Below are 26552 nucleotides of genomic sequence, written 5' to 3'. Positions count from 1 at the left end.
ATCACTTCCTCAGGGTGTCAGTACAGAGTTACAAAAATGGGATTGTCCCTGTAATTAAAGGAACTTTATTATATGTTCTTGTTTCACTAAAATGCCTGTGCTGCAGATAATTAAGGCAAATGGCTTGGCCTTAATTGAACATCACTAAAAGGCAATGAAGTGCATTTTATCTTTGGTTCTTTAACTTTCAGCATGTGGAGGAAATGCTTGTCATATGGCAGGAGAAGAAACTGGAGCAAGGGTGCTGGACATTAGTTCTGGCATGCGCCAGCCTTTTCAGCAGCCAGTTCTGCTCTCGTGCTGTTCTGTGACACAGATCAGCCCTGATGCTCTTCAGTCGGGCTTGTGAGTTCTGACCGTTACAGTGTCTGATCATATGGTTGGGCAGGCTTTGTGGATATGACACTTCCCCTCCTAAATGCATCGCTCAGAAGACCTTGTTTGCCAGAGGCACTAGCAGCAGGCACAGACATTAACAGCTAATTACGAGAACAGAGACTTGTACCCTTTAATAACTCTTAAGGAGACATTGGGAGAAACCCGTGGGTGGCTTTTTAGTGCCATTGACTCTATGGTGGCAGGAGGAGCTGTATTTCCACTACAATAGAAAGCGGACTCAATGAAAGCCAGTGTTTTGCTCTTCTTTAGTGTTTTGCTCACATCGCCCCCTTTTACTGCTAGCTCTAAAGCCCACTGATGTCTGTGGGAAGCTTTCACTTGGCTTTTCTGGCATGGGGCCTCCTGTGTAGTTTAAATTCTACACTACAGAGTGCAAGGTTAATTATTCCACAGGCTTTTCACAGACATTTCTACTGTACAAAGGCTGACATACCCAGAAGAGAGTCCATAAGGCCAATATAAGAATACCCAGCCAGCATTTGGATAAAGATGTAACTAAGTGGGAGGCCTCCAGCAGTGCACAGAGGGAAGTTCCCAGCTTGCAGAGGGACTTGCACTTTGACTAGGCCATCAGAAATGGTTAAGAGCACTGTGGACAGCAGGACTCAGAAAGGGTTCCCTGCCAACACTCTCTGTTCTGCTTCCCTCATTTCCACCCAGCCTTCTTTAATTTGGGAATGGAAATTGCAATGTTTGGGGGAATTGATTGTTCTCATGTGGCTTGTTTGTTTTTCCCAGGCGGACATCGATCTCTGGAAACTGGAAAGCAAACACAGGTTCTGCCATGTTGGAGCAGATTGCCATGACTGAGAGGTAATGAATGCTGGCCAAAAAATGCAGTCTTTGGGTCAATCTGATAGGCTTAGGCCTAGGACTACATTAGCCATTATCCCAAACACTGTGTAGCAGCACAGGGGCACTATTTGCATTTTGCATTCTTGTCTACGTCAAGCAGCAGTTGCCTCCCAAGAAAGCACAACAGTTGAACAATGCACCTGTTGCTTCCCATCTCAGATGCCTACCTTCCCACCTCACCGACCTACTTCATTCTCCAGAGCCCAACAGGGCTATATCTGCTGCCCAGCCCAAGTCTTAAAGCCAAGAGAGGGGACCAAGACATGCATGAGCTGCTGTTTCTGAGAGTCATTTCAAATAATGACAAGAATCCTGTGCAGAAACATTCCACATAGAAAAGGGGTTCGGCCTGCATGCAGCTGGTCATATGTGATCACTGCAGTTGCATTTGTGTATTTCACCATGTATTGCACAATATATGATGAGAAGAGCCGTAACTCAGTGGTAGAGCACCTGCTTTGTGCGCAGAAGGCCCCAGGTTCAATCCCTGTTATCTCCAGGTAGGGCTGTGAAAGACCTGGTCTGAAACATCGGAGGACCCTTGCCAGTCAGTGTAGACCAGCCCTCGCCAACCTGATGCCCTCCAGATGTTTTGGACTACAACTCCCAGCATTCCTGATCATTGCCTACACTAGATTAGGACTGATGGGAGTCAAAGTCCAAAATACCTAGAGGACATCAGGTTGTGAATGCTGGTGTAGAAAATACTGAGCTAGATGGGCTAATGGTCTGACTCCATATACTGCAGCTTAACTTATTTCATTTCTGCACTTACCCAGCTTTCGAACCCACCATCCTTTCTGCCCAGTCCCTCTTTCTCAATCCTTTTGTGAGCAGCTGTTCCTTTGCCCATGATTTCCATGCAGTCCCTGCTGCCATACATCTGCAGTGCACTGCCTTGCAGTGCCTTGTGTTTTAGCATGGATAACCTGCTTGATTCATGGGGTTAATCCCCAGTGTCAAGAGCCCATTCTTGGCACCCTTCTCCTCATACAAACCCAGTGTGGGAAAGAATTAACTCACCCACGTGAATTTATTCTAACTTTACAACTTCCCTGCCAAGAAAGGTATTCAAATCACCACGTCTGGCCCCTTTCTTTCTGCTTTCTTCAAGTGCTTTGTTACCTCATTATAGGAGTGCTGTGAGCCTGTGATGATGACAACAAGGCTGTTAGGGCGGTGTCAGTCAAAAATCATTGCAAGAGCTCTCTCCATCAGACACAATGAGCCTATACTTTCTGAGGTATGTCTTGTAGGTCAGGTAAAGCAACTAGATACAAAGGAGGCCAGGCAAGGCTGGCCCAGGGCAGAACAGCAACCCCCCCCCCCAACACACACACACACACACACACACACACACACACACACGGTGCACTGTTATGTTAGCACCTGAGGCAGAAAATCTCAAAAGCACCTCTCCCTGCCAGTAAAAATACAATAGCAACAAATTAAGGCTGCAATCCTATGGTCCCTGGGAGAGGGTCTCAAGGGCCATATAATTTTTCAGATCTCACCCTCCCAAGGAAGAGAGAAAGGTCCACCTTTGGATGGCGAGATCTGATCTCACAAGACTCCTCCATGAGGCTCTGGAAAGGTCCCTGAAGCTGGTGCAGCACATTTCCATCCCACTGGAATGAGTGGGAGGGAAATTGTTTAAGGACGGAAAAGGCATCATAAAAGAAAAGAGCTGCTCTGCTTCTCCCTCCCATCCACCCTGCTTGTGTGAGCCCAGTGAGGCTTTGGAGTAGGCACTTACTCTGCCTTTGGATCTCCACATCCCCACTGGTAAGAGTGCTCTGTAAATAACTAACCATTTGCTGCCCTTTCATGAAACCCCAAATCAGCTGCCTGAGGTGGCTGCCTCACTCAGCCTTATGGTAGGGCCAGCCCTATTAGGACTGCTGTGCCTCTAATGAATTGTAGAAGATTGTGGAAGAGAGAATTTTGGCCAGTGCTGCTTATCATGCAGAGATGTGAAAAGCTCTAGGTCCAGCCTACCCAGCTGTTTAGAGTACAAGTCCTATCCTGGGTTGCTTCTGGTCACCCTCTACTCAGGAATGCAGCTTCATGAACCTCTCTTTGGGCTACTCATGTCAGCTGAGAATTTCAGAAATAAGGGGGGCGCTCGGGTATTGTGGTGGCTCAAATAGGGGGCTTCCTTTTGTTCTATGGGGCTTTGATGCCTTGGAATGCATTGGACATGCTTTACCACTATTCACTTACTTGTTTCAAAAATACTGTTACTCAAGTCAGGCAGGTTCATATGGATTGGGCACTCCTCCAAGTATATGCAGCTCTGATTGTTGCTGCAACCACCCACTCTCCAGCAAGGAAAGCAGAAGTGTCTGGGGAGTGGGGGGGGGAGGAATTACATCCCAGGGCCCCTAACCCAACCTGGCTTTCTGATCTGCAGCTCCAAGACATTTTGATTGCACTGAATATTCAAGAGCACAATCCAGCTGCATGATAAGAAAACACAGCGAAGAGCATTCCATTTTCCTCTTCCATTGAAAGAACAGCTGTGGGATCATGGACCTCCTCCTCCAGCAACTTATTCCTTCCTTCTCACCTTCTGGAGCAACAAGGGCTGGTCAGAGGCTCCTTCTTAGGGCCTCTCCACAAAGTCTGCCAAGGAGTCCTCTGCTGCCTTTTGGCTTTTAATTTACATGTATTGTGTCAGGAAGGAGCTGCAAGGGATAGCCATAACACCACTTGTCCCTTAAAAACAAACCAGGGAGGGTGTGCACTGCAGCTAGGGTGGCCTGGTGTCCTAGTTTACAGAGGACAGTTCACTATTTGAAGGCGTCCTCTATCTGAAGGGCTGTCCAGTCCAAATCCAGTTTAAATGTAAACAACCATAAGGGCAAGCCAGCAGGGGCCTTGAAGTTGCTGACGAACAGTGAGCAGCGGACTCAAGCGGCTTGCCTGTTCAGTCTCCCCCCTATGCTGAGATGTTTTGTATTCCTTTTTAAATTGTAGTTATTATTTCTAAGTTTGCATCTGTACATATACATTAGCATATATGTTATGCAAATTGTTGTCCTCTATTTTTGGCAGTGCATAAGTGGCCACCCTAACTTCACTACTGGAGAATGCACAGCTATCAAAATACTAATCATCTTTTTAAAAAGCAAAAGGTTCACCAAATAGTTGAGCGCTTGGTATTCCTTGTGCTCACGTCTTTCTCTTTTTTAAAGTCTAAATGTGGAGCAAAATAGATCCGGGGAGCAGTCAGACTCTAAAGGAGTAGCAATAATAATTAATGGAAACTTCTAAAAGGCCACAAAATGCTGCAGGCATATGGAGAGAAGTTGCATCACTCTCCATGAATAATCTTGCAGGCACTATCTAATAGACATTAGATGACACAGACATGCAAAATCCTGTGCATGCAACACCTACAACAATAATGATGGCTGGCTTGGGGAAGCACTGTGGTTTGAGCACTGGATAGACAGGATACCTCCAAACGGAAGCCCTTTATTGAAAAAGGACATCTTGATTTCCCACAACAGATGAATAACAACTGCATGTAATATTGGATAAACAGTCTTCAGGAAAGGCCCTTCTCCGTCATCCTCTGTGTTTACCCAGGTTTCCCAAAGAAACAGCTGTGGTCCTATGTGGTCCCAGAACAGCAGGCTTCCTTCTCACAAGCAGGGTGGCCATGTGTCCTTTCTTACAAAGGACAGTCCTTCTATTTGAAGGCATCTTCCATTTGCAGGGCTGTCCGGTCCAAGTTTGTTTTAAAGATAAATGAACCATAAGAAGGGAGAGTTGGCAGCGGCCTTGAAGTTGCCCATCAGCAGGGAGCATGTGATCCAGGTCAGCAAGCTGAGCAGACACAGGTCGTTTCACCACCATCTTCCCCATTATGGTGAAATGCATTGTATCTCTGTTTAAATTATAGTCACTGATTCTATATCTGCACCTATACATATAAATTAGCATATGTAAATTCTATGCAAATCTTTGTCCTCGTTTTTGATTATGCATAAGTGTCCATCCTACTCACCAGGTTCCAAAGACACTGACTCTGGCATCTCTATACCAGCCTAAAATCCTGCCTTTAAAACAGGGCTTTCTGCTTCCATTTTAAATGCAGGATCACAATGACTCCCTTTTTCACATGCTTCCTTCTCCCCCACCCCCTTCCCCCTCCTTCTCCCCATATCTGAGTCCTCCATTATCTTTCATTGATCTCGCTCCTCTTCTTGCCGCTTTTACTCTTTTCAGGGAGGAAACTGAAGCGGAACACAACAGGGTAATTTGATAGCTCATTATCTGTGATCTATGTAAAAATGGAACAAAGGGCATTTGGTGCAGGAGATGCCTTGAATGATCATGTAAAGAGCCTGCAAACTTCCGTGAAGGAGCAATCTCAATCACAGGATAAAAGCTCAGTGTGAAGGAGCCCTCTGGCCATGCCAGGGACATATTTAAAATCCAGGAAATTGTTTGTATAATGAAACGGTGGGTTGGGGGCATCCATGCATTCCAAGCCCTTATAAACTTCTATAAGGTATGGCTATACATTTGGTAGGAAGTTAAGAATACTGACAGTCCTGAGCAGAAGGCCTGTTTGATTTTTTTATTAGATTCCCTACAAATAATCCCATCTGGTTTCTGCAGGTATCGGGTCTGGGCAGATTCTGTTGCGGAGATGTTTGGAGGCCTCGACATTTGTGCAGTCAAAGCTGTCCACAGCAAGGATGGGAAAGATTATATTATTGAGGTAAGAGGTTGAATGAGTGCAATGTAATTATCCTTTGAACAAGGATGTGCAGCAAGGGATGCATTACATACACGCACAAACACACATGGATATGCATAAGAGGTTTGTGTGCATGGCCACTGCACCTCCTTCATATATTCGGTAGATGTCAGAGAATTTCTCCACGAATCTCGGGCAGGCCGAATGCCAGCACATTTGTCCCCCCGAAATTGGTGGAGAAACGGTCTGCCCCCCCCCCCGGACGGGACTTACCTTGCTCGAATATCCCTGGCGGCGGCGGCTCTGGCGGTTCGGCGGCGGCCAGTCTTCTGACCGGCTGCCACCACCGCCATTTCCAAGTAAAAACAAAAACAAAACAAACAAACGTGATAGGCTACGTAAAGATTTACGTAGCCTATCACGGCTAGATTTTTAAAAAAACACCGTGATAGGCTACGTAAATCTTTACGAAGCCTATCACAGCTAACTGCAGGGACGCAAACGGTGGCGGCGGCTACGGCCACTGCCATTTGCGTCCTGGCAGGAGACGAGGTTTCGCGGCCGGAGGGACGGGGCGCCTCCCCCCCAGCCAGAATTTCGGCGGGGAGGAATGGGGCGCCTCCCCCCCCGGCCAGAATTTCGGCAGGGAGGGACGGGGCACCTCCCCCCCGGCCAGAATTTCAGGGGGAGGGACGGAGCGCCTCCCCCCCACCGCAAAGCAAGCTTTGGGATCAGGTAAGGGACTTTCGTCCATCCCTAATATTCAACCCCTGGCCAATTCACATTCATTTAATAAAAGTGTGGAGTATATCAAAGTTGGCTCTGACCATTCTCAAGCCACACATCTAGATAACACACCTAGGGAGAGCCTCTTTCCATACCAGCCTGCCTGTGTCATAAGATCTTCCACTCAGACATTCTCCAAGTGGCTTCTCTATCCAAAGTGCAGTATGTAATCACAAAGGAGAGGGCTTTCTCTGTGGTGGCCCCAGGAGTTTGGAATGCCCTTCCAAGAGATACACATGGCACTTTACAATCTTTTCTGTGCCAGGTTAAGATATGCATTTATTTAAACAGGTGTTTTAAAATGGTATAATCCTCATCACTTTTATTTCCTGGGCGGGTGTCTCCATGAGCGATTTACTCCAAGCTGGCTACGTTTGGTGGTCATTAGGGATATATGACATTGTAACCATCCAGCAGCCACCCCAGAGCTTATAATGGAAAAACCAGATTTCCTGAGACTGCTTAAAGTCCGATTCTTTTCCTTAAGTCTGGTTCTCCGTGGTATAGTTGCTCTGTGCCCCAACCACCACATTTACCTCAGGTATGCTAGCCCTGCCCAGGGGTGTGCCTTTCACCATGACCCCAGTCAAAGGATGTTTCCTGTGTGTTTCCCATCCCTGCACAAACCAATTAGTGACTACTCAGAAGTAACTCCCATTGTGCTCAATGAGACTTGTCCCCTGAATGCCCACATCAGAATTTACAGAGATCCCCCTCAATTGAAATGGCACAGTTTAAAGCCCAAAGTCCTTAAGTGCTCTAAAGCACGATCTCAAGGCTCCGATTCTCCATTGTTTGGTTTATTACCTTAGGAAGTAACTACTTCACACCTTCGTTATAGAGATCCCGCACAGCATCAGGTTAGAAAGGGGGCTGTTTTCCCAACCCTGCATTCCCCCTCCCTCTTTCCCAGCACAAGCATATGTGTGTCTACTCAGAAGTAACTCCCATTGTGCTCAATGAGGCTTGCTCCTGAAATGCAGGTGCATCTGGAGTTTCAGGGGAAAGGAGAAAGGCGGGGAGGGGAGAAGCCTTTCTTATTAGTTGAGCGGCCCCTGCCAGTCAGATGTTCACTCCAACCCCCAACCCCACCCAGAAGTATATTCTGTGAAGCGATTTTTACTGATGCAGAGCACTCACTCATGGAGCCCTGCATGGACCAAAATGCAGCAAAGCTGATTCCTTTTAAAAAAAAATCCAGTACTCCTCCATTCGCTTCTTCTTCCATTGTCATGGAAACACCTCCCAGGTCTTCTCTTATGGTTGCTGGATACTTGTGTTTTATTGTATTGTATTAGGTTTTACATAATGTATTAGGTTTGAAATAATGTACTGTCTACATTGGTTGTACTGCATCCTGGAATCTGATTTGATGAAGGGCAGTACAGAAATTTTATTTATTTATTAATAAAGGGCTTAAATTACAGGATGGTAGATTTCGGTTCAACATGAAAATAAATGTCTTGATGGTAAGATCAGTTTGATAATGGAGCCAATTACCTAAGGGAATGGTGAGCTCATCACCAGAGATTTTCATTTGACTGGCTGATGGGGAACGCTTGTGGGATAGTGCTATTGTGCTCATTGTCCTGCTTGTGGGTATCCCATGGGCAGCTGGTTGGCCACTGTGTACACATAATGCTGGACTAGATGGACCCTTGGTCTGATCCCGCATGGCTCTTCCTAGTACGTACGTTCTTAGACTCTAGACAACTATCTGTTGAGGATGCTCCAGTTCTGGATTTCCTGCATTGGGAAGGGCCATGAACTGGGCTACATGACCTACAGAGCCCCCTCTAACTCTTATGATTCTATCTCTGTGTCTATGATCGGCAGATTTCTCAGCAATTGGTTGGTCAAATGCATGCCTGAAATGCCTGGTCTCTGCTTATAAAGATGTGTGTCTTCTACCCACTTCCCTACATTTACCTTAACACACATAGGGAAAAATAACAAGTGGAGTATTCCTTGTTAAGGGCTGAACATACTAGACTTGTACAGGGCAAATTAGACAGGTTCACAGAGGACAGTTCATTCCATAGGTAATAGCAACATTAGCAAAATGCAACCTCTATGTTCAGAGGCAGTATACCTCAGGTGAGCAAGGTGCTGGAGAGAAACAACAGGGAATGGACATCACCAACTAGCCCTGCTTGTGAGCTTCCCTTGCAGGCAACTGGCTGGCCACCATCAGAAACAGAATGCTGAGTTAGATGGACCTTGCCTTGGCTTAATAATGCAGTTCTTAAACTCTTTATGTTCTTAGGACCAAGCAAACGTGAATCAGACTGAGATGCATATCAGTTGTGGGAGGGGGATGCTATGAATGGAAATATTTCCTAAAGGAATAAAGCTCTGTGTCGACCTGCAAAAGCATCACGTTTTGAATTATCCCCTCTATAGTAATGTTCCAGATATGCGCACGTCAGTCTGTCCACCTTCTCCTCCTCCTGATTTATTTCACTACTGTAGGAAGGAGAGCTATGATCAGAAAGGTGAGAGAGAAGGAGGGGGGAAGGATAGTATGGGACCCCACCCCTTTATTTCAACCATCTCCTCCACTTCTGCATTACAGTGAGACGTGCAGGCTAAACCTGTTGCTGTTTTCAGTTGACAAGGAATGTTGGCCAACTGGAAGGAAGGAAAAAGCTGATTAATTACATCAAAGCAGTGGTGACTACAATGGCAGAAGGAAAAAATAGGCTCCCACACAGAGCAGTAGGACCAGGTTGGCTAAGTCTAAAGAGCAGCAAGACAGGTGACAATACTGGTTGCCACCTGACCAGAAAAAATAGCCTGGCTTGCTCCTGTGCCTTTAACAACAGTTGAACTGTAGAAATCAGCAGGTGAAGCTTTTCACTGCACAATGCATTACCATGTGCTCATTTCTGCAGATCAAACTGCTGTGGAAAGCACAGGAGCAGGTGCCTGTAAAAGTTGGCAACCCTGCTGGGCATATGATTCACAAAAGGAGGGAAATATAAATATTAAACAAAGATTTATGGTGCTTTATTTGTTTGCATATGATCTTTTGGCACATGCCATGTCCACAGATGAAACTGATATTAAAATCATAGAGTTGGAAGGGACCTCTAAGGTCATCTAGTCCAACCCCCTACTGATGCAAGAAATCCACTACTACAGCAATCCAATAGATAGCCATCCAGCCTCTGCTTAAAAACCTCTAACAAAGGAAAGTCCACCACCCTCCAAGACAGTCTGTTCTACTGTTAAAGAACTCAAACTATCAGGAAGTTCTTCCTAACATTTAGTTGAAATCCCTTTTCTTGTAATTTGAACCCACTGATCAAGATCCTAACCACTGGAGCAACAGAAAACACATTTGTTCCATCATATATATGACTGTCCTTCCAATATCTGAAGATGGCTATCACGTCCCCTCTAAATTGTCTCTTCTCCAGGCCCTAGCTCCTTCAACCTTTCTTCCTACAACTTGGTCTCTGGGCCCTCACCATCTTTGCCACCTCCTCAGAATACATTTCACTTTGTCAATATCTTAAACAGCGGTGTCTAAAACTAGACACAATACTCCAAGAGAGGTCTGACCAAAGTAGAATAGAGTGTGTACCATTACTTCTCATGATCTGGACGTTATGCTTCTGTTGACAATGCAGCCTACAGTTGCATTACTAATTTTAGCTGCCATTTTTAAAAGCTCATCGGGCAGCTCTGGGTAGGAGGAGGGTTAATCGGTGCATTCACTCTTAGGTACCAATTCTGCTTCCCTGTTGTCAAATCTGAAATGAAGCTGCTGGGAACTTGAATCAGAGCCACAACTTATTTCAGCTTCCAGCTAAAATGAAACTGAGAAACTCTCCAAGGGGTTTGTGGGTGGCATGAATAATGAATTGCTGTGTCCCTCCCAGGAGCAGTTTAGCTGGGACAACCCATGTCTAGGAAAACTAGCTTTTTGAAGTCAGACTTACCATGCTGAGGGGGGCCTTCCTCGTGGGAGTGGGGTCGGTCAGGCCAAGGCAGAGGGGTGGATATATAAAAAGCAGGCCAAAACCCCCATCATTATCAAAGCTGAAATGTAAGACCTGCTCAGTGGGGGGAGAAGATAATCAGGGTAACTGTGCAGAAGAATGAGCAAGTGTCCTTGGTTACCATATGAGGATGCTGGAATGGAGACTCGGTGTCTGCCCTGCTGTAAACTCCACCAACGCAGGGAGATGAGCAAAGCTGGCCTACTGCTACATTCAGGGCCACTGACACATCCAAATAACTGCATGTGGGAGAGCAGTCCCACCCACTGAGCTTTGGGAAGCTGATGAGAACCACATGAGCCCTGCAGCGACGGCACATTCTTGTGCTGTGCAAGTATCCTGCAGGAATCAGTGTCAGGTCAAAGGTTGTGTGAGACAAGTGCGCTGCCAGGAAGGGAAATACGTTTGCTTTAGCCTCTTCTGCGATCCCTCCCTTTTCCTGTACATCATTCAAAAGCAGCTACTGGTATGGATGCTGTTGGTCACTCTAGGGTTTTGTGACCGCCTCTGACAGACCAGTGGCCTGATACAGAATTCAGTGTGAGATCTGTGGGAAAGACAGAAACAGGGTGGCTTCTTCATATTTTAGTAACGAATTTTGTTGTGGTTACCACAAGGGATATGTTAGAAATCGTGTTGTTGTTGCCATTGTTAATAAAGTGCTTTAAAACACACATCTGAGAGCAGTGCAGAAGTTTTTAAAACTGCACAGTCTCTGCCCACAGGCTTACTTACAATCTAAGGAAAACCCTAACCCTCGGGCCCGTTTCATAAGAAAAACAGGCACACAGGGGCATTCCGATGAGTAACTTCATGGCTCAGGGTTGACTACAGGTATATTTGCCTCAGATTCTGTCTTGGGGGCTTCAGGAGAGAGAGCGTGTGTGTGTGAACTGTAGAAAGGACAATGAGAGACTGGAGACAAGCAGAGGGGCTGTAGCTCAGTGGCAGAGCACCAGCTTTGCATGCAGAAGGTCCCAGGTTTGATCCTCAGCATTTCTGGGCAGGGCAGGAAAAACTGCTGCCTGAAACCCTGGAGAGCCACTGCCAATCACTGTTGACAACTGGGCTAGATAGACCGATGGTCTGACTCAGTATAAGGCAGAGGCCTATGTTCAAGAAAAGGCGAACACCACAACCATCCACTACTGACTTGGTGTCCAGGTTAATGTAGAAACTAAAGGTTTAGTTGGGGTTGCTCTAAAACAGGAGTGCACAACCTGCTCCCCCCACACACACACACACTTGGCAGCCCCCAAGGTTCCCTGACCCTGCCACCACTGCCGCTGAATTCCCCACTGCCTGTACTCTCCATTCCCTTTCCTAGAGATCCTCATGTAGATCACTGGGATGTGCGTGTGTGTATACACGTTCAGGGTGTGTGTGTGTGGGGGGCCAACCCCCGAACCAGCATCACATGTGGCCCGTGGGGCCAAAATGTTTGTGCACCCGTACTTTAAAGCAATTCAGTAAAGTCAAGTGAGGGTCAACCAAAAGCCAAACATGGGAGATGAGATGATGCCTTTGACAACAGGGGCCACAGTAGAACCTAGGGGAGAATGCACCCACTGACCCACCTCCAAAGCCACGAAGAGAGCTTTTAATAACAATTTCATCTGCTGGCAGGGCATATGTCAAAGATCAAACAAACAAAACACCATCAGTCTTCTTTTGGATTCTGCATTCCCCTCTCCTCCTTGAATCATGTATTCAGTAAAACTGCCACATTCCCCTGCACCTAGTCCTGTTACCCTTAACAGCAGCTTGAACTGTGGATATTAGCAGATGGTAGTACTATTTGCCATGCAGTGAAAAGCTTCCTCTGCCAATTTGTACAGAGCAAGTGTGGCTAAAGGCACAGGAGCAGGCAAGGGCACTTTCCTGAACAATTAGCAACCCCAATACCTGACAACGTCATCTGTCTTGCTGTTTTTCAGATACAGCCAGCCTCCCAAGTAGCAGTGCAGGTACTAAGTCATTTTAGACCCTGGACTTCATGGTCCTATGAGGGCTCCCCTTAGACAGCCACGTATATTACTTTAGTTGTGAAGCACACCATTAACGTTTCTCTTCTCCATGTTTTACAGCTACTTCTACATGCTGATACATTAGAACAAAACAATAACTAATATTTGCCAACAGTTTAAAAAAAAGAACTCTGCATCTGCAATTTCCCATTTAGTCACTTAAATCATACCACCGTCATGACTGCAAGAATAACATGGAGTTTGCCAGCCAAGGCGCTGACCTGTTTGCTGCTGCCCCCTTCATTTGCTACTCTCTGGGTGGTCATTTAGGGACCCTCTGGGCTGCAGGAGCCTGGACTTCTAACCCGGGCAGCACCACTGCTGCCGTGAGCTTTGTCCTGCTGCTGTTGAAGCCTGTGCATCCTTTGCCATTGTATGGACCCACCCAACCCCCTTTGATGTGATTGATCAGCTCTTTCCTTCCTGCCAACTTCCCCAATCTTGACTCACAAAAACAGCAACAAGTTTAGCCTTCACATCCCACGGAAATGCAGACTGGAGGTGGCTGGAGAGAAGGGCTGGGGCTTTCCATCCAGATCTTTTTCATTGCCCATCTCCCTCTGAGATACCTTATCAGGAGAAAGCAGCTGTAGCTTGAGACAGTCGTTGACCTTGCACAGAGGTGAAGGCCAGTTCCACATGGGCTGTCAGCCTGTTTTCTCTCAGCTGTTACATAAACGTCTCGTTCTCAGGGATGGGGAAAAGATGTTTCTGCTTTGTATATGCCAACTTTGTGTTTAGTTTCACATGTTTATCTCGGCGTTGCATTGTAAGGTCAGGTTGCGTGTAATGCTGGCTGAATGAAAAATAATCCCACTGGGTTTTAATGAGATCCATCCCACCTTTGGGGATGACATGACTGAAACAAGAGAAGCAGGCTCCATGCTTACCAGCCTCCTCTAGCTTCCTTTACCTTGTTACCACTACTGGAGTTCAATAGCAAAATACCCACCACACAGTGTGATGGTCTGAAATCTGCAGTAATGGCCCTGCTTACCAGTTGGAGCTCCCAGTTTTCCAACAAGTAAATAGGGTAGAAGGCAGGAGAAGAGGATTGGTCTACTAGCTGCTGATATCACAGTGGCCAATTGCACATTGAGAGTGCCTTTTGCGTACCACTGTCTCCCAAGTGAACGGTCACAGGCTCCCCTTCCTGCCATCTTCCTGATGCTAGTGTACCTCTCCTGCTCACAATGGTTAAAGCAATTGAAGAGGTGGGCAGACATGCTTTACAAGCACCTGGAACATCTTCACAGAGGTGCTGATCCTCTCCCAACGTGTCTCCTCCCCCCCCCCATAAAAAACACCATGTTGACTCGATTACTTATCACCAAATTAGCAGGGGAGACAAATCTTTACGTAATGCACTCTCCGCTCATTAACATGGATTTTACTGTAAGATGGTTATGGGCACTGATGCTTAGTAACACATGCTCCTTCTCTCTAATCATGAAATTTTCATTTTAGGATTAATGCAGACAGAAAAAGGAATAATGCCTAACAATACACAGAAACATACGGTTCAAGGTAAAAATGACTGAAATATTTCAGTATCAACTGTATACAAAACACTTTTGTGTAAGTTTGATATTGAAATATTTCAGTAGTTTTTACCCTGACCTTTATATCCAGTTTCAAGAAACCGTGAGCATCTCTGCCCTAGCCTAAGATCCCACATTTAAAATGGGGCTTTCTGCTTCCATTTTAAATGCGGGATCACAATGGACTCCCTTTACACATGCTTTTCCCTCCCCCATCCCCTTCTCCCCCTTATCTGAGTCTTCCATATGTTTCATTGATCTTGCTCCTCTTCTTGCAGCTTTTCCTTTTTCATGGAGGGAACTCAAGAGAAACACAAGCGGGCTAATTTGATACCTCCTTATCTCAGATTTAAAAATGGAATAAAGGTCAAGAGATGCCCTGCAGGTTAATGACATCATCTAAACGGCCTGCAAACTTCTGTGAATGAGCAATCTCAATAGCAAGATAAAAGCTTCATGTGAAGAAGCCCCATATCTAGAGCTGCTGAGTGTGATGAAAAACCATTTCCAAGTCTTACCTTCAGTGGGTTGGATCCAGACCTAGTCATACTCAGAGCAGACGCAATGAAATCAATGGGACTTAAGTTAGTCACAACTAACTTAAGTCCCATTGATTTCATTGGGTCTACTTTGAGTATTACTGTGAATTCAATCCATAAGGTGGTGTGAGCACTCTCTTGACATGGCTCATCAGCTCTAAGGGGTTCATCACATGGAGCTTTTATCCTGCTATTAAGATGACTCCGTCACAGAGGTTTGCAGGCTCTTTAGATGACTCCATTACCCTCCAGGGTGTCTCCCGCCATTTCCCCCAGCCTATCCCATTTCCCCCAAGCGCAATAAGTGTGGTATTTTTTCCAGCCCACGGAACAGGAGCACCATTTTCACCCGGTCAAATTCTCCAATAGTGGGAGAAACCGCTCAGTCTGCCTGCTGTGGGCGTTTGTTTTCAGTTGCTGGGGATGCACACTGTCAGGATGACGAAGGCATTGAGGATGGGAGCGGGCAAGCAGGAGCAGATTTGACAGACGCGAGGGCAAGAATCCCCTGCCAACTGCAACTCCTGCCTCCGCTAAAGTCTTGCAGAGGAAGGACTTTCCTTGATTCCCAGGTGTCTGCCATATAAATGCTTGAGCACATTTCTCAGTTGGAGGGAGGAGAGGGTAAAATGCCTCCCCGCAACAAAGGGAGAGACATCTGATCCCACACCAAGCTCAGAAGCAACATCCTCTGTTGATTCAGAGCACCCCATTAAGTTCAGTGGGGCTTACTCCCAAGTAAGTGTGCCGAGGGTTGCAGACTTACAGGGCAATCTTATGTCTACTCACAAGTAAGTCCCATGGAGTTCAGTGGGGTCAACTCCCATGTAAGCACGCCGAGGGTTGGAGACTTATGGCACAATCTTACATTTTATGTCTACTCAGAAGTAAGTCAGGTTTCCTGAGGGCTGGGAGAAAAGAGTACAGCAGAAATTAAGCTATGAAAACAACACACACACACACACACACACACACACACACACACGCTCCTTTGCACACATGCCAGGGAGGGAGGCAGGCAGGCAGGCAGGCAGGCACTCCCTCAGTTCAAACCATGTGTCTGTGGTATAAAGAAGCCCTTCCTAATCCCACAAAGAAACCAAAAGCAGGAAGCATCCTAGAAAGGATGTGGATTTTTGCAGGGGGGGTTGCTTAATGCAGAAACACCCTAAAACTTGTCCCAGTAGCAGCCAACATAGCCTAGCCATACAGTGCAGGTCTATACATGTCTTCCCAGACCTAACTCCCATTTATTTCAATGGGGCTTACGCCCAGGAAACTGGATTTAGGATTGCAGCCTTAGGCATTCACCTGGGCCTAGGGAAGGGTGGGATCATTACCTCTCCATGCCTACCCAACTGCAAATGTGCACTATTTTTATATCCTCCTTGTCCTCAACTCCTGGGGCTAGCAGAAAGTCCAGGCCTGGTGTCCGTCAGCAGAGGCGGCTCCAGGTATTTGGAGCAGGGCACCAGTGGTTGCAAAGGCAGCTCGTGGACGAAGTCCAAATGCTTTATTTGCTGTTAAGAGGCTGGCCCCAGGGACAAATGAACATATAACATATACATTTATTTATTTGTATTCCACCTTGTAGTGGTCAAGGCAGCTAATAGCAGTCATTCAAATGCAATAAAACAATAACGGTAGCAAAATACAAAGTCAAAAGCATCAAAACAAATTAAATCAAACCACCAGTTAAAAGCAATTACAACGTATTTACAAGCCAGCTTATGGGCCAAGGTCCTGTCTAAATAAAAAAGTCTTTGGCTGCTGATGGAAGGTCATCACAGATGGGGCTAACCGGGCCGTCATTAGCAGGGAGTTCCAGAGCCTGGGAGCAGCCACTGATGAGGCCTTGCTCTCACATTCCCATAGATAAATGCTCAGAATCTACCATCATTACTCCTTATCTGCAGAATTGTGTACTCTTCCCAGTAGGGCTGTAGTAAAATCTAGGAATTATTTGCCACAGGGTGATAATATTGTATGAAGGATGAAATAACCATTTTGTCCTGGGAAATCCTTAGGAAACTCTAAGCCTTAGGAAACTCTAAGCCCCGTGTCACTGGGTAGGCTTTGGTTGGGCAGCTCTCGTTTTCATCCCCTAATAAGGTTGCTGTGTAAATGATAGGGGTGCAAAAGACTGTATAGTAGTTTTCTAATTTAAAAGATCAGCAAAATTAACAGCAGCAGCAAGTGGGGCCTGCAATGAAATGTTGTGGTGTGGAATGCTCCTATTCACGATTCCAGCCCGCCACATCTTTTTTCCACAATACCCCATTCCCTTCTTCTCTAACCACCCATTTTCTACTTTTCTCCTCTCAACACTCAGTCAGGATTCCACTTCCCTGGGCATAAGCCCCATTGAAATAAATGGGAATTAGGTCTAAGTAGACATACAGTGCAGTCCTATACAAGGGTAGGCTATGCTGGCTGCTGTTAGCACAGGTTTTGGAGCTGATGAGCCATGTCAAAGGAATCCACACACCACATTATGGACTGAATTCAGACTTTGCGTGCTCAGTCCTCAATGGGCTGGGGTTTTTTCCTCCTCTCCTGTCTCCCTCCCCCCACTTCATTTTTGGTACTCTTGGAAACATTGGGGTTACTCCACAGCTGCTAATACCCCTCCTGTGTGTGGATAATGCCATTTTGGCTACACAAGGATCCACGCTTCCAGAGGAGGTGGTGGAGGATGATAATCATATTACCTGAGTAATATTCCTTCACTAGGTAGGCACAAAGAGTTTGAGGAGTATAATGGCACCATCTGGTGGTCATGATTACTCTGCTTCCCCGCATGAAATCTGAAGCTGCCAGAGGAGATGCATTGCAGCAGGGAGCAGAGGGGTGACCAAGGAGATTTGCATGTGGCTCAAGGCCACATTCAGCTGGGCTCAAGGGTGATCCCATAATTCTCTCAATCACTGTGTATCATGACCCAGTCCTACCCACCCACCCTTGCACTAGGAGCATGCATGCAGATAGGGGAGATTTAAACCTTTCCCTCCAGGCACTTTCCCCCCTAAATTTATCCTCTCCCCTTAGGTGAGGACTTTTAAAATGAAAAAAAAAAAACACCTCAGTTGGGGCCAATGGAAAGTTTTCTTTTTTTAGACCACATTGGGCGGGGCGGGGCGGGGTGGTGAGGGGGTGGAGAATTTAGAGAATGGTGGCTGGGTGGGAAGATTTAAACCTCCCTTACCTTCATGGAGTGGTCCCAGTACAGTTCAAGACCCCATGTGTTTATTTCAAGATTACAAAGATGGTGAGGATCATCTGTATGTAATACATTTAATGTAGCGTCTAGTTTCGCTTTTACACAGTTAACCCTATTCCTCTGGAAACAAAATTAGACAGGGCATAGAATTTGGTGCATATTGACTGCACAAGGTACTTGCAGTATTTTTTAGTACAGGTCATACACAAATCAGCCATTGCAGACATCTCATTATTGCTCCTTTAGCCATTTTTTAAAATAAGAGATGAGCTTGGCAGAACTTAGGTATTTGTCACATTTTTTTAAAAGCCCTCAAGATCTGTTTTGCCTACCTGGCAACTGCCCGAAGGCGAACACCTGGCTTCCACTGATGTAGAGGACTCATTGCATCTCTTTCTGCAGGTGATGGACAGCTCAATGCCTCTGATAGGGGAGCATGTGGAGGAAGACAGACAGCTAATAGCAGAACTGGTGGTCTCCAGAATGGCACAGGCCCTTGCGACTGTGGGATCCTCCCCTTCACTTCTTAGACCTTGGGTAAGAAGCCAGCATGTTTTTCAGTCCATTTCGATGACTAAATATCTAAGGGAGCAATCGTATGGCCACTAGACAGTGGCTAGATGGCCATAGGATATGTTGTTTTCCGGGAACTGACCTTGGAGCCCACACTCCGAGATCAGTTCCCGGAGAACCGACCTCCCCTCACTTCCACCCTCACAAGAGGAGCACGGAGCAGCTGAAAAGGGGCGTGGCTGGAGGCGTTCCAGGGCAGGGAAGGCAGAAATGCCTATACAACACATCCTATGTGTCGTACAGCAGCCTCCTTCCCCGCTCCATCCTCCTGCAGCTAGACAGCCGCAATCGGCTGTCTAGCCAAAAATGCAGGGCAGGAGGGGCACGGAGGGAATGATCCCCTCCATGCTTCTCCTGCCCTGCTTTGGATAGGTGGCCACCTCCGATTTCAGAGGCGGCCACCCATCTGGATAGCATTGCGCCCTAAACGCACTGCATTTTCCAATGCCATCAGAAAACAAAATGTTGCGCTGTTTAACTTAATATTTTGATACAAAAGTTATTTCCATCAATCCTAACCTTGAGTCACTGTGGGCAGAACTACAAATTACACGTAGTTCTGTGATTTATTTTTATACAATGCAGCTGCTGAGCCTACCATTTGCAGCAGAAGACCAGTGCAGCACGGAGGGAACGTCTTAAGCCTGACCCCGTGTGTCATTTTCCACCTGGAATGCCCTCCCCAGGGCTGCTTTTACCCACCCACCCCGCTAAAACAGCAAAGAGGTTTTAGTTCCTGTGTGGCCCACACCCAGCAGGACCTGTCGAAGGAGGTGATCTCAAGACAAATTGGAATACTCTGCTAAGAAAAGCCGTGGGAATTACTGGACATAATTTTCTCATATCCATATCTGCATGCATGGTTGATAACAAAGCACATGACTTTGGGTGTCAGCACACCCAAGTCAACAGGTGGCCCCAGTTCAGCAAGGGGAATGTATGCGCAGAATCAGGCTTCCCCAAAAGGGGCACTGCAAACACAGGTGCTGATGCTGGATAGCAGCATCCTGCCTGTGGGGGCATATATGGGGTTCCTACCATCAGCTCAGGAATCATGCTGCTGTGGATTCTGAATGCCCATCCCTCTGAAACGGGTGACTGGTGCTGCTGTCAAAGCTGACCATGCAAACCATCTTCTGGGTGGCTGGACCCACATCTCTGAATCAAGGCAAGAGAAATATATCTAAGAGGCATCAAGCGTTCCACTGCTACTTGAAATAGTGTATTACTCAGCACAAGACCTTTGATGCTTGAGTAGGAATTCCTTCCCCCAAATTCTCCAGAAGTACCCTTTTTCTATCAACGCTATCATTCACAGAGCATAAGGCTACTAGTCAGGATGACTATATGCTATTTCCAAGCTCAGAGCCAGCATGCTTCTGAATACTAGTTGCTGGAGAACAACAGTGGAAGTGGGCAATTGCCCACATGTCCTGCTTCTGGGCTTCCCATAGCTATCTGGTTGGGCACTGTAGGATACAAGTTGCTGGTCTAAATAGGCTTTTAGTCTGATCCAGCAGGACTTTTCTTACATTCTTAATTCTGGGCACACCCAATCCAGCCTAAGCAAGCACATCTAAGTCAATGGGAAAGGACTAGACACATGCTTAATTTTTCAGTCTAAGTCAACGGCCCTAAAACATGCGTAACTCTGCCTGTATCATTTACCATGTGGACATTTCTAGACAGGAACTCTCCAGTGTACAAGAGAGCAACTGAGAAGAAGCACTGTTAATGTGGCTCCTCCTTTCGTGTTGCTGCAGTAGCGCAGGGCTTGGTAGAAAGTGAGCCATGGCCCACCTATGTACCATTGGCCACTTTTGCAGTGGACTACCGCTCTCCTGCAGCAGGTTGCTCAGATTCTTTCAAAGAATGCTGGACTAGTTTGGATGTTGCATGTCTGACCAAGGCACCTCTTATGTTTTTAAGCAAAAGTGCATATGCAGGATCACTTTGTAGCAGAAATCAGAGTCAGAGAGACCACGGAGTGAAGGAAATTTGGGGAATTTCCACATTGCTGTTTTAGCTATCTCATGCCAGCTCAGCAAGAACATGAGTCCACTTAGTCTGATTTTTGACATGGCTGCTACAACTTAACACAGATTAGTTATGTCTCAGTTTCTAAGAGATTCCAAGGATGCACTCTGGCTGTGTAAATTTCAGACACGCCGAAAGACCATGGGAATTCTAGGTTGTGTTGTTGTTTTTACAAAAATAGACTGTGCAAGAGTGCATTTTACCTCTGCAGTAGTGGGTGAATCTGCACCTACCAAAATTCTTCCTTCTACGCAGATATTAAAGGAACAGAAGCTCTGACCTAAAACAGAGTATGTGTGTACCTGCCCCTTCAGATATCTGTTGCACACATTTTACAAAACAACTGTCATCAACATGAATGATATTTTTAAATACACTGTAATCAAATTGTAACTGCATTGCCAGACTCCTCTGGAAAACAGCCTCATTTCTTATCACTACACTAGAGCATCATGCCTGGCTAGATGTTTGCCCAGGCCTTATACTGCTATGGACAATAGGTCATACCCCTCTACTTGTCATGTTTCTGATACTCTGTTGACTGTAGTGGTTTTTACCTCTAGCCTCAGTCAATGAAATCACAGATGCAATCTCAGCCAGGACCCCAGCTTGGACAGCTTTCCCAACCACGACCTCCTCCTCAAGGTACCAACTCTACTAAAAAACATACACATAAAGTGTAAGAAAAGGGACTACCTTAATCTGTAAATAGTATGAGAATACTGGATTAGGGGGTCAGCAGTGGAAGTATGGTTTGCAGGAAAGCATAACCACAGTACTGAATTCAGTGTGGTGGTGGCTAAGGTTAAGGAATTAGGGCTCTATTTTATAGGAAAGGGAGAAAAACTAAAATACCATCTTTCTTCCCAGACAGCCCATTCTGGAAAAAAAATTAGATTCAACATCTGAGACTAGTGAAGGAACAAAATCAATGCCATCAATAACTTTAGAAGTATTGGGATGTATTTTTATGTCAGATAAAAAGACTTGAACACTGATTTTTTTTTTAAAAAAATGAAGTTACAGATTTTTAAAAGCTGAAAATCAGATTTTCAAAATGGAGAGTAAAATATATTTAGGGGGGATTAAAGCAGCTAGATGTTAAGGCAATTAAAAGAGATCTGTGTTGTTAAATTACAGGTTTGAATAGAGGAGTTTGAAAGTAAGGTATGATTAATATAGTTTGGCATGGAGTTCCTGAAGGAGGAGAAGGCATTGTGAGGGAAATACCTTGTCTTATCAGAGAAATTCTGCAGGGATGTTAGTAGCTGGATGACTAACATCCCTGCAGCACCTTGTTATTTACATTAGGATTGCTTTATCTTGCAGCATTCAGCATTTTGTATGTGGTATTTGTGTTTTATATCCAATCTTTCATCCAGTCTGAGTAATATAATTTCTATATTCAGATCTCTAAAATAATTAGTTGCAAGGCAGGGGGTTCTTAGCATTCAGCTACATCCTATCTTTAGTACAGTTTCCCACTTATCTATGTAGCAGCTACATAGGCAAGTGGGAAACTATACTGAAGACAAGATTGTAACGCTAATGGTGAAGAGTCTATTTCCTACAGAAGCTGCTCTTGCCTCAGCCACATGTTTTGTTTAAATGCACCTTTGTGCTTCAGGGGGCCCACGCCAGCCTCAGGGATCACAGCCTGCATGGACAGGAGCTCCACCCCAGCAAAGGCTCTCTCCACAGGGACAGCAGCCTCTGAGCCCCCAGTCCACCTCACCACAGCAGAGGTCACCTGGATCTCCCCAACAAACTCGATCATCTGCCGGAAGCTCACCGAGCCAGCCTTCCAAGCCAGGCACCTTTCCCCCACAGCAACCTAGACCTCCAGCGCAAGGACGGGGTCCTAGCCAGCAAGGCTCAGGAGAACCATCCAAGCAGCAGGCCCCTCCACATCCTCACCTAAAGTAGGTGCCTTTCACAGTGGATATGCAATGTAATTCAAAGTGTGAGCCCCACAAATCAATCTACAGCATTCCAGCATGTCATAAGGAAAGCAAAACCAGGCCAGTTATATGGGAGAGAACACGAGGTGACTCCAACAGTTGAGCTAATCCACATATTACAGCAAGGCAATCTCAATCCTATATTACCTGTCAGTGTAGTCATACTCCCACGTTTCTGCCTAGTTGTTCATCCATAAAAACCATCAAGCCTAACCAAAATCCGGCACTGCAAACTCAAGCAGCCCCTAAAAGTTGCCAAAGATCCACGGTACTATTAAAATAAGCTCTTAAAAAGCCTGTTCCCCTAGCTGTCGAAAGCTGTTGACCAGGCTGTGAGTACTGTGTACTAAAACTCTGTTCTCTGTATAAGTCACACATTTTCACAGGCCTCCCTCTCCTGTGTCCACCACACAAAGAGGGCAAAGACAGGCGGTATTGGTAGCTTCTCCTTGTCACCATTTGTCTGTCCACCAGGACAAGGTTTGGCAAGAAGGAGCACTCACTTGCATGCACAGGTGAACAGATAAGCAGCGACTAGCGTGAGACAGAGGAGAGTGCACTACCTTTGGTGCATGTACTGGTGCAGTGCTGAGGGAGATTCAATCTTCCTCAACGGGTGATGGGGGCTGCTCTTCCTTTTCAATGGGAATAGGTCAAGGGTTGACAGCGAGTGCTGTTGGGCCCTGGACAGCGAGTGCTGTTGGGCCCTGGACAGCGAGTGCTGTTGGGCCCTGGACAGCGAGTGCTGTTGGGCCCTGGACAGCGAGTGCTGTTGGGCCCTGGACAGCGAGTGCTGTTGGGCCCTGGACAGCGAGTGCTGTTGGGCCCTGGACAGCTCCCCAAGAATGCTAACTCCCAAAGCATCAAGCTTCCAGCCCATTCTGTTCTTTGCCCTTGTGAGGAAGATGTCCACCCCTTCATTCTGTTTTTCTCTTTTCCAGCAAATCACAGTCCCTGACAAACACGTTCAGCCTCTCAGAATCATCACAGCGGGGAAATGCCAATGAAGATGAGGCAAAAGCCGAAACTATCCGCAACCTGAGGAAGTCGTTTGCTAGCCTGTTTTCTGATTAATCTCTCAGTTTAAAGTTAGAGCAATTTTTGGTGTTTTGTTTTTTGGGGGGAAATTAGTCACTTTTTATATTTACCTATCCAGTCTTGCCCTTGAATTTACCCAGTAGTACATATAGTTCCTTGTAGAGCCTATTCATACATACAGCAAAGAAGGAAAAAAATCTCAGCGAGATCTTGCTCATCCACATAGCTTCCTGCAGCCCCCTTGCATCCACACATTTCCTGTAACATCTGAAAAAAGTATACACATGTGCATAGGTACAATACATTAATTCTTTACCCCCTACCTACCCCTATGTTTGAGGGTAAAGCTCATGCATTCTCAGGCCTACAAATTTTGCAGTGCATAAAAAGTGCTTTGAACACTCTGAAACGCTACTTACAGCATATGTGTGTATGACAGGGGCACAATCCTGCTGCCCCAATACTCATTCACTTTATCGACTTTACTGTAAGTATAAATAAGCCCAGTCTACAAACAGAATCCTTCATAGTTATCTATGTGTCCTTTACACAGCATCTTAAGTATCAGTGTGTTTTTAGTTGACTCAGTTTGAAGGATCCCAGTGTTGATAAAAGAACCCTGCTATGTAAAAGGCTTTTCCATGTAACCCATTAAACCAGAACCATCCCTCCACACTCAAATGAGGGAGTTTTCAGGATATCATTTCAGTAATAATCCTTGCACAGCAAACTTCTTTGACAAAAGAAGGTGGATCACAGGACTTTTACAAGGCTCAAAGTATGGTCATTGATAGCCAGATTACTTTGGTCAACATGCAGCCTAGGTAAAATCCATTCTGATTCCCAGGTGCAATCAATCGGGCATCCTGATAGCACTGGAAGTAGGAGTGGGTAGGGAGGTCATTCTAGCTCAACTTGTTTTGCTCCATCTGCCACAACAATGAAACCTGCCCAAGACTTGACAGCGTCTTTGTGCTGATCCCAGATAATAAAATGTGCAAGTGTGGTGTCTTACTTTGGAGCAACCATTTGTTGGTGAAAGAATACACAAGTCTTTGAATTACACTTGTGAGCATGCAAAGTGTAATTAAAGTCATTTGCAGTGTTAAAAAGCCATAATGTATTTCAGAGAAGAAGCTATTTGAGTGAAAAAACTTTGAACTACACCAGGACTAGAATCTTGTGCCCAATGAATTCCCTCAAGAAAATACGAGTCAGAAAACAGCAAGACTGGCATGACCATGGGGCAAACTGAAACACCCAACTCAGACATCAACTGAGGAGAAATGTACAGGAAAGCACCCAGCCAGCCATGGAGGGCAGCAATCTAATCCTCCAGTGGCAACAAAGAAGGAATAGGAATGCACAGAATAAGAAATGTGGAATAAGAATGTTTCTTTCCAGTCCTGCTACATTTTCGCCAGTGTCAGAATAAAGCCTTAGTGGCATGATCTCTTGGCAGCCAGCAAGATCAGGGTACATGTCAAGCATAAAAAAGGATGGAAAGGGAGAAGAGAAAGGCCCACTGCCAGAATCCTAGCTGTTCCATTCTCACTTTGAAACCCAATAAAATGCTTGACTTCCTTTTTACAGCACTATCTATGCAATACCGAAGTAAACAGGACATCAGTCTGGCACCACACTTCAAAAAGAAGCAAGTCATTGCTGTATTTACGACAGCTGGGCTCTATGATAAGGCTACCACAAGCATGTCATTTTGCCTTTGCAACTTGGAAGTTAGAATAGCCTAATAGTTCAATGTTGAGTGAATTCACATTGTGTGCCATGCCCCTGAAAGCTAACACATGGTGGGAGCAGGGTAAGGTTTCTCAGTGGTAAGAGATGCATATGGGCCGGAGTGGGTGGGGAGGTGTTACATGTTCCAGAGATGAGCTTGACATTCTCTGGTAAAAATTTTCTAAGTAGCACAACTTTCAGGTCTTAGTTCTGGTCCTAATTATGTACACCCTACAGAGTCTGCCATTTAATGCACTACATTACATTGGACAAAGATTAACAAAAACAAAAGCCATCATTCTTATTGTACTTGAATTTTTAGCCACAATCTGGATTGCATTGATTCTTGGAAGAGCAATTCAGCATCTGGAATACGGAAAGGTAATTTTTGGAAACTTTCCTTTTAAAGCAGGGGTGGGGAACACACGGCCTGCTTGCAGCCCCTGCTGCCCCCCAGTGTGGCCCCTGCAACTGCTTAAAGTCATGGTTGCAAAAAAAAAAAAAACACTGGTTTGAGAAAAAGCTAAATTTGACCTTTTACCATTTTGTAGCAGTTTGCCACCAAAATTCAGCAGCAAACCACTGGGTTTTTTGCTGCAGCAGTGTGACTTACAGGGGGGTGGGGGCTTGGGGGGGCAAAAGTGGCCCTGAGGCCCCCTGATGTTGCCACCTCTAATTTAAAGGAAACACAGTTCTGTTGTCTATGCCATCCTAGGCTGACGTTTCATGGTAGGCTGATCACAAAGGCATTGCTTTCTTCACAATGACTTTCCAACTAAAACCGTATGTTTAGTTCCAGCTTTGCATATATCAGGTAGGACAGCAATATAGCTCTGACTATTCTACAGTTTTGCTTGAGCTGCTTGGAACTGTGATCTCAAAATAACAGATGTATAGTTTGAAATTGTAACAGAATGATCTAGTCTTCTAGAAATAATTAGAACAGGGCTTCCCCAGAACCAGCATGTCGAAGTACAGATCACTACCAGAAATACTGAAATCCCTGTTCAAGCAAGTTACCATTTAACCTACCTCATACGTATAAAATAATTATGTAGCCCTTTTTTGCACTAGAGTAACTATAGAAATGATAGAGAGCTCCCCGCATCAACAGCTTG

The 26552-nt window shown here is 45.7% G+C and overlaps 1 protein-coding gene across 1 annotated transcript in view; it reads left to right on the top strand.

Annotated features, from left to right (window-relative positions):
- The window catches only part of SYN3 (synapsin III), a 254606-nt gene extending 228054 nt beyond the window's left edge, over window positions 1-26552 (top strand). The window contains exons 9-14 of the mRNA XM_084809687.1: window positions 1138-1212; window positions 5887-5989; window positions 18491-18625; window positions 21262-21343; window positions 22326-22620; window positions 23601-26552. Of these exons, the coding sequence (XP_084665813.1) occupies window positions 1138-1212; window positions 5887-5989; window positions 18491-18625; window positions 21262-21343; window positions 22326-22620; window positions 23601-23733 (823 nt within the window). The 3' untranslated portion in view covers window positions 23734-26552. The remainder of the gene's footprint in view (window positions 1-1137; window positions 1213-5886; window positions 5990-18490; window positions 18626-21261; window positions 21344-22325; window positions 22621-23600) is intronic.

Source organism: Heloderma suspectum, chromosome 7, assembly GCF_057233095.1.
Source record: "Heloderma suspectum isolate Gila_16-S chromosome 7, 16-S_ref, whole genome shotgun sequence".
NCBI lineage: Eukaryota > Metazoa > Chordata > Lepidosauria > Squamata > Helodermatidae > Heloderma > Heloderma suspectum.
This window is presented reverse-complemented; position numbering and strand designations above follow the sequence as displayed.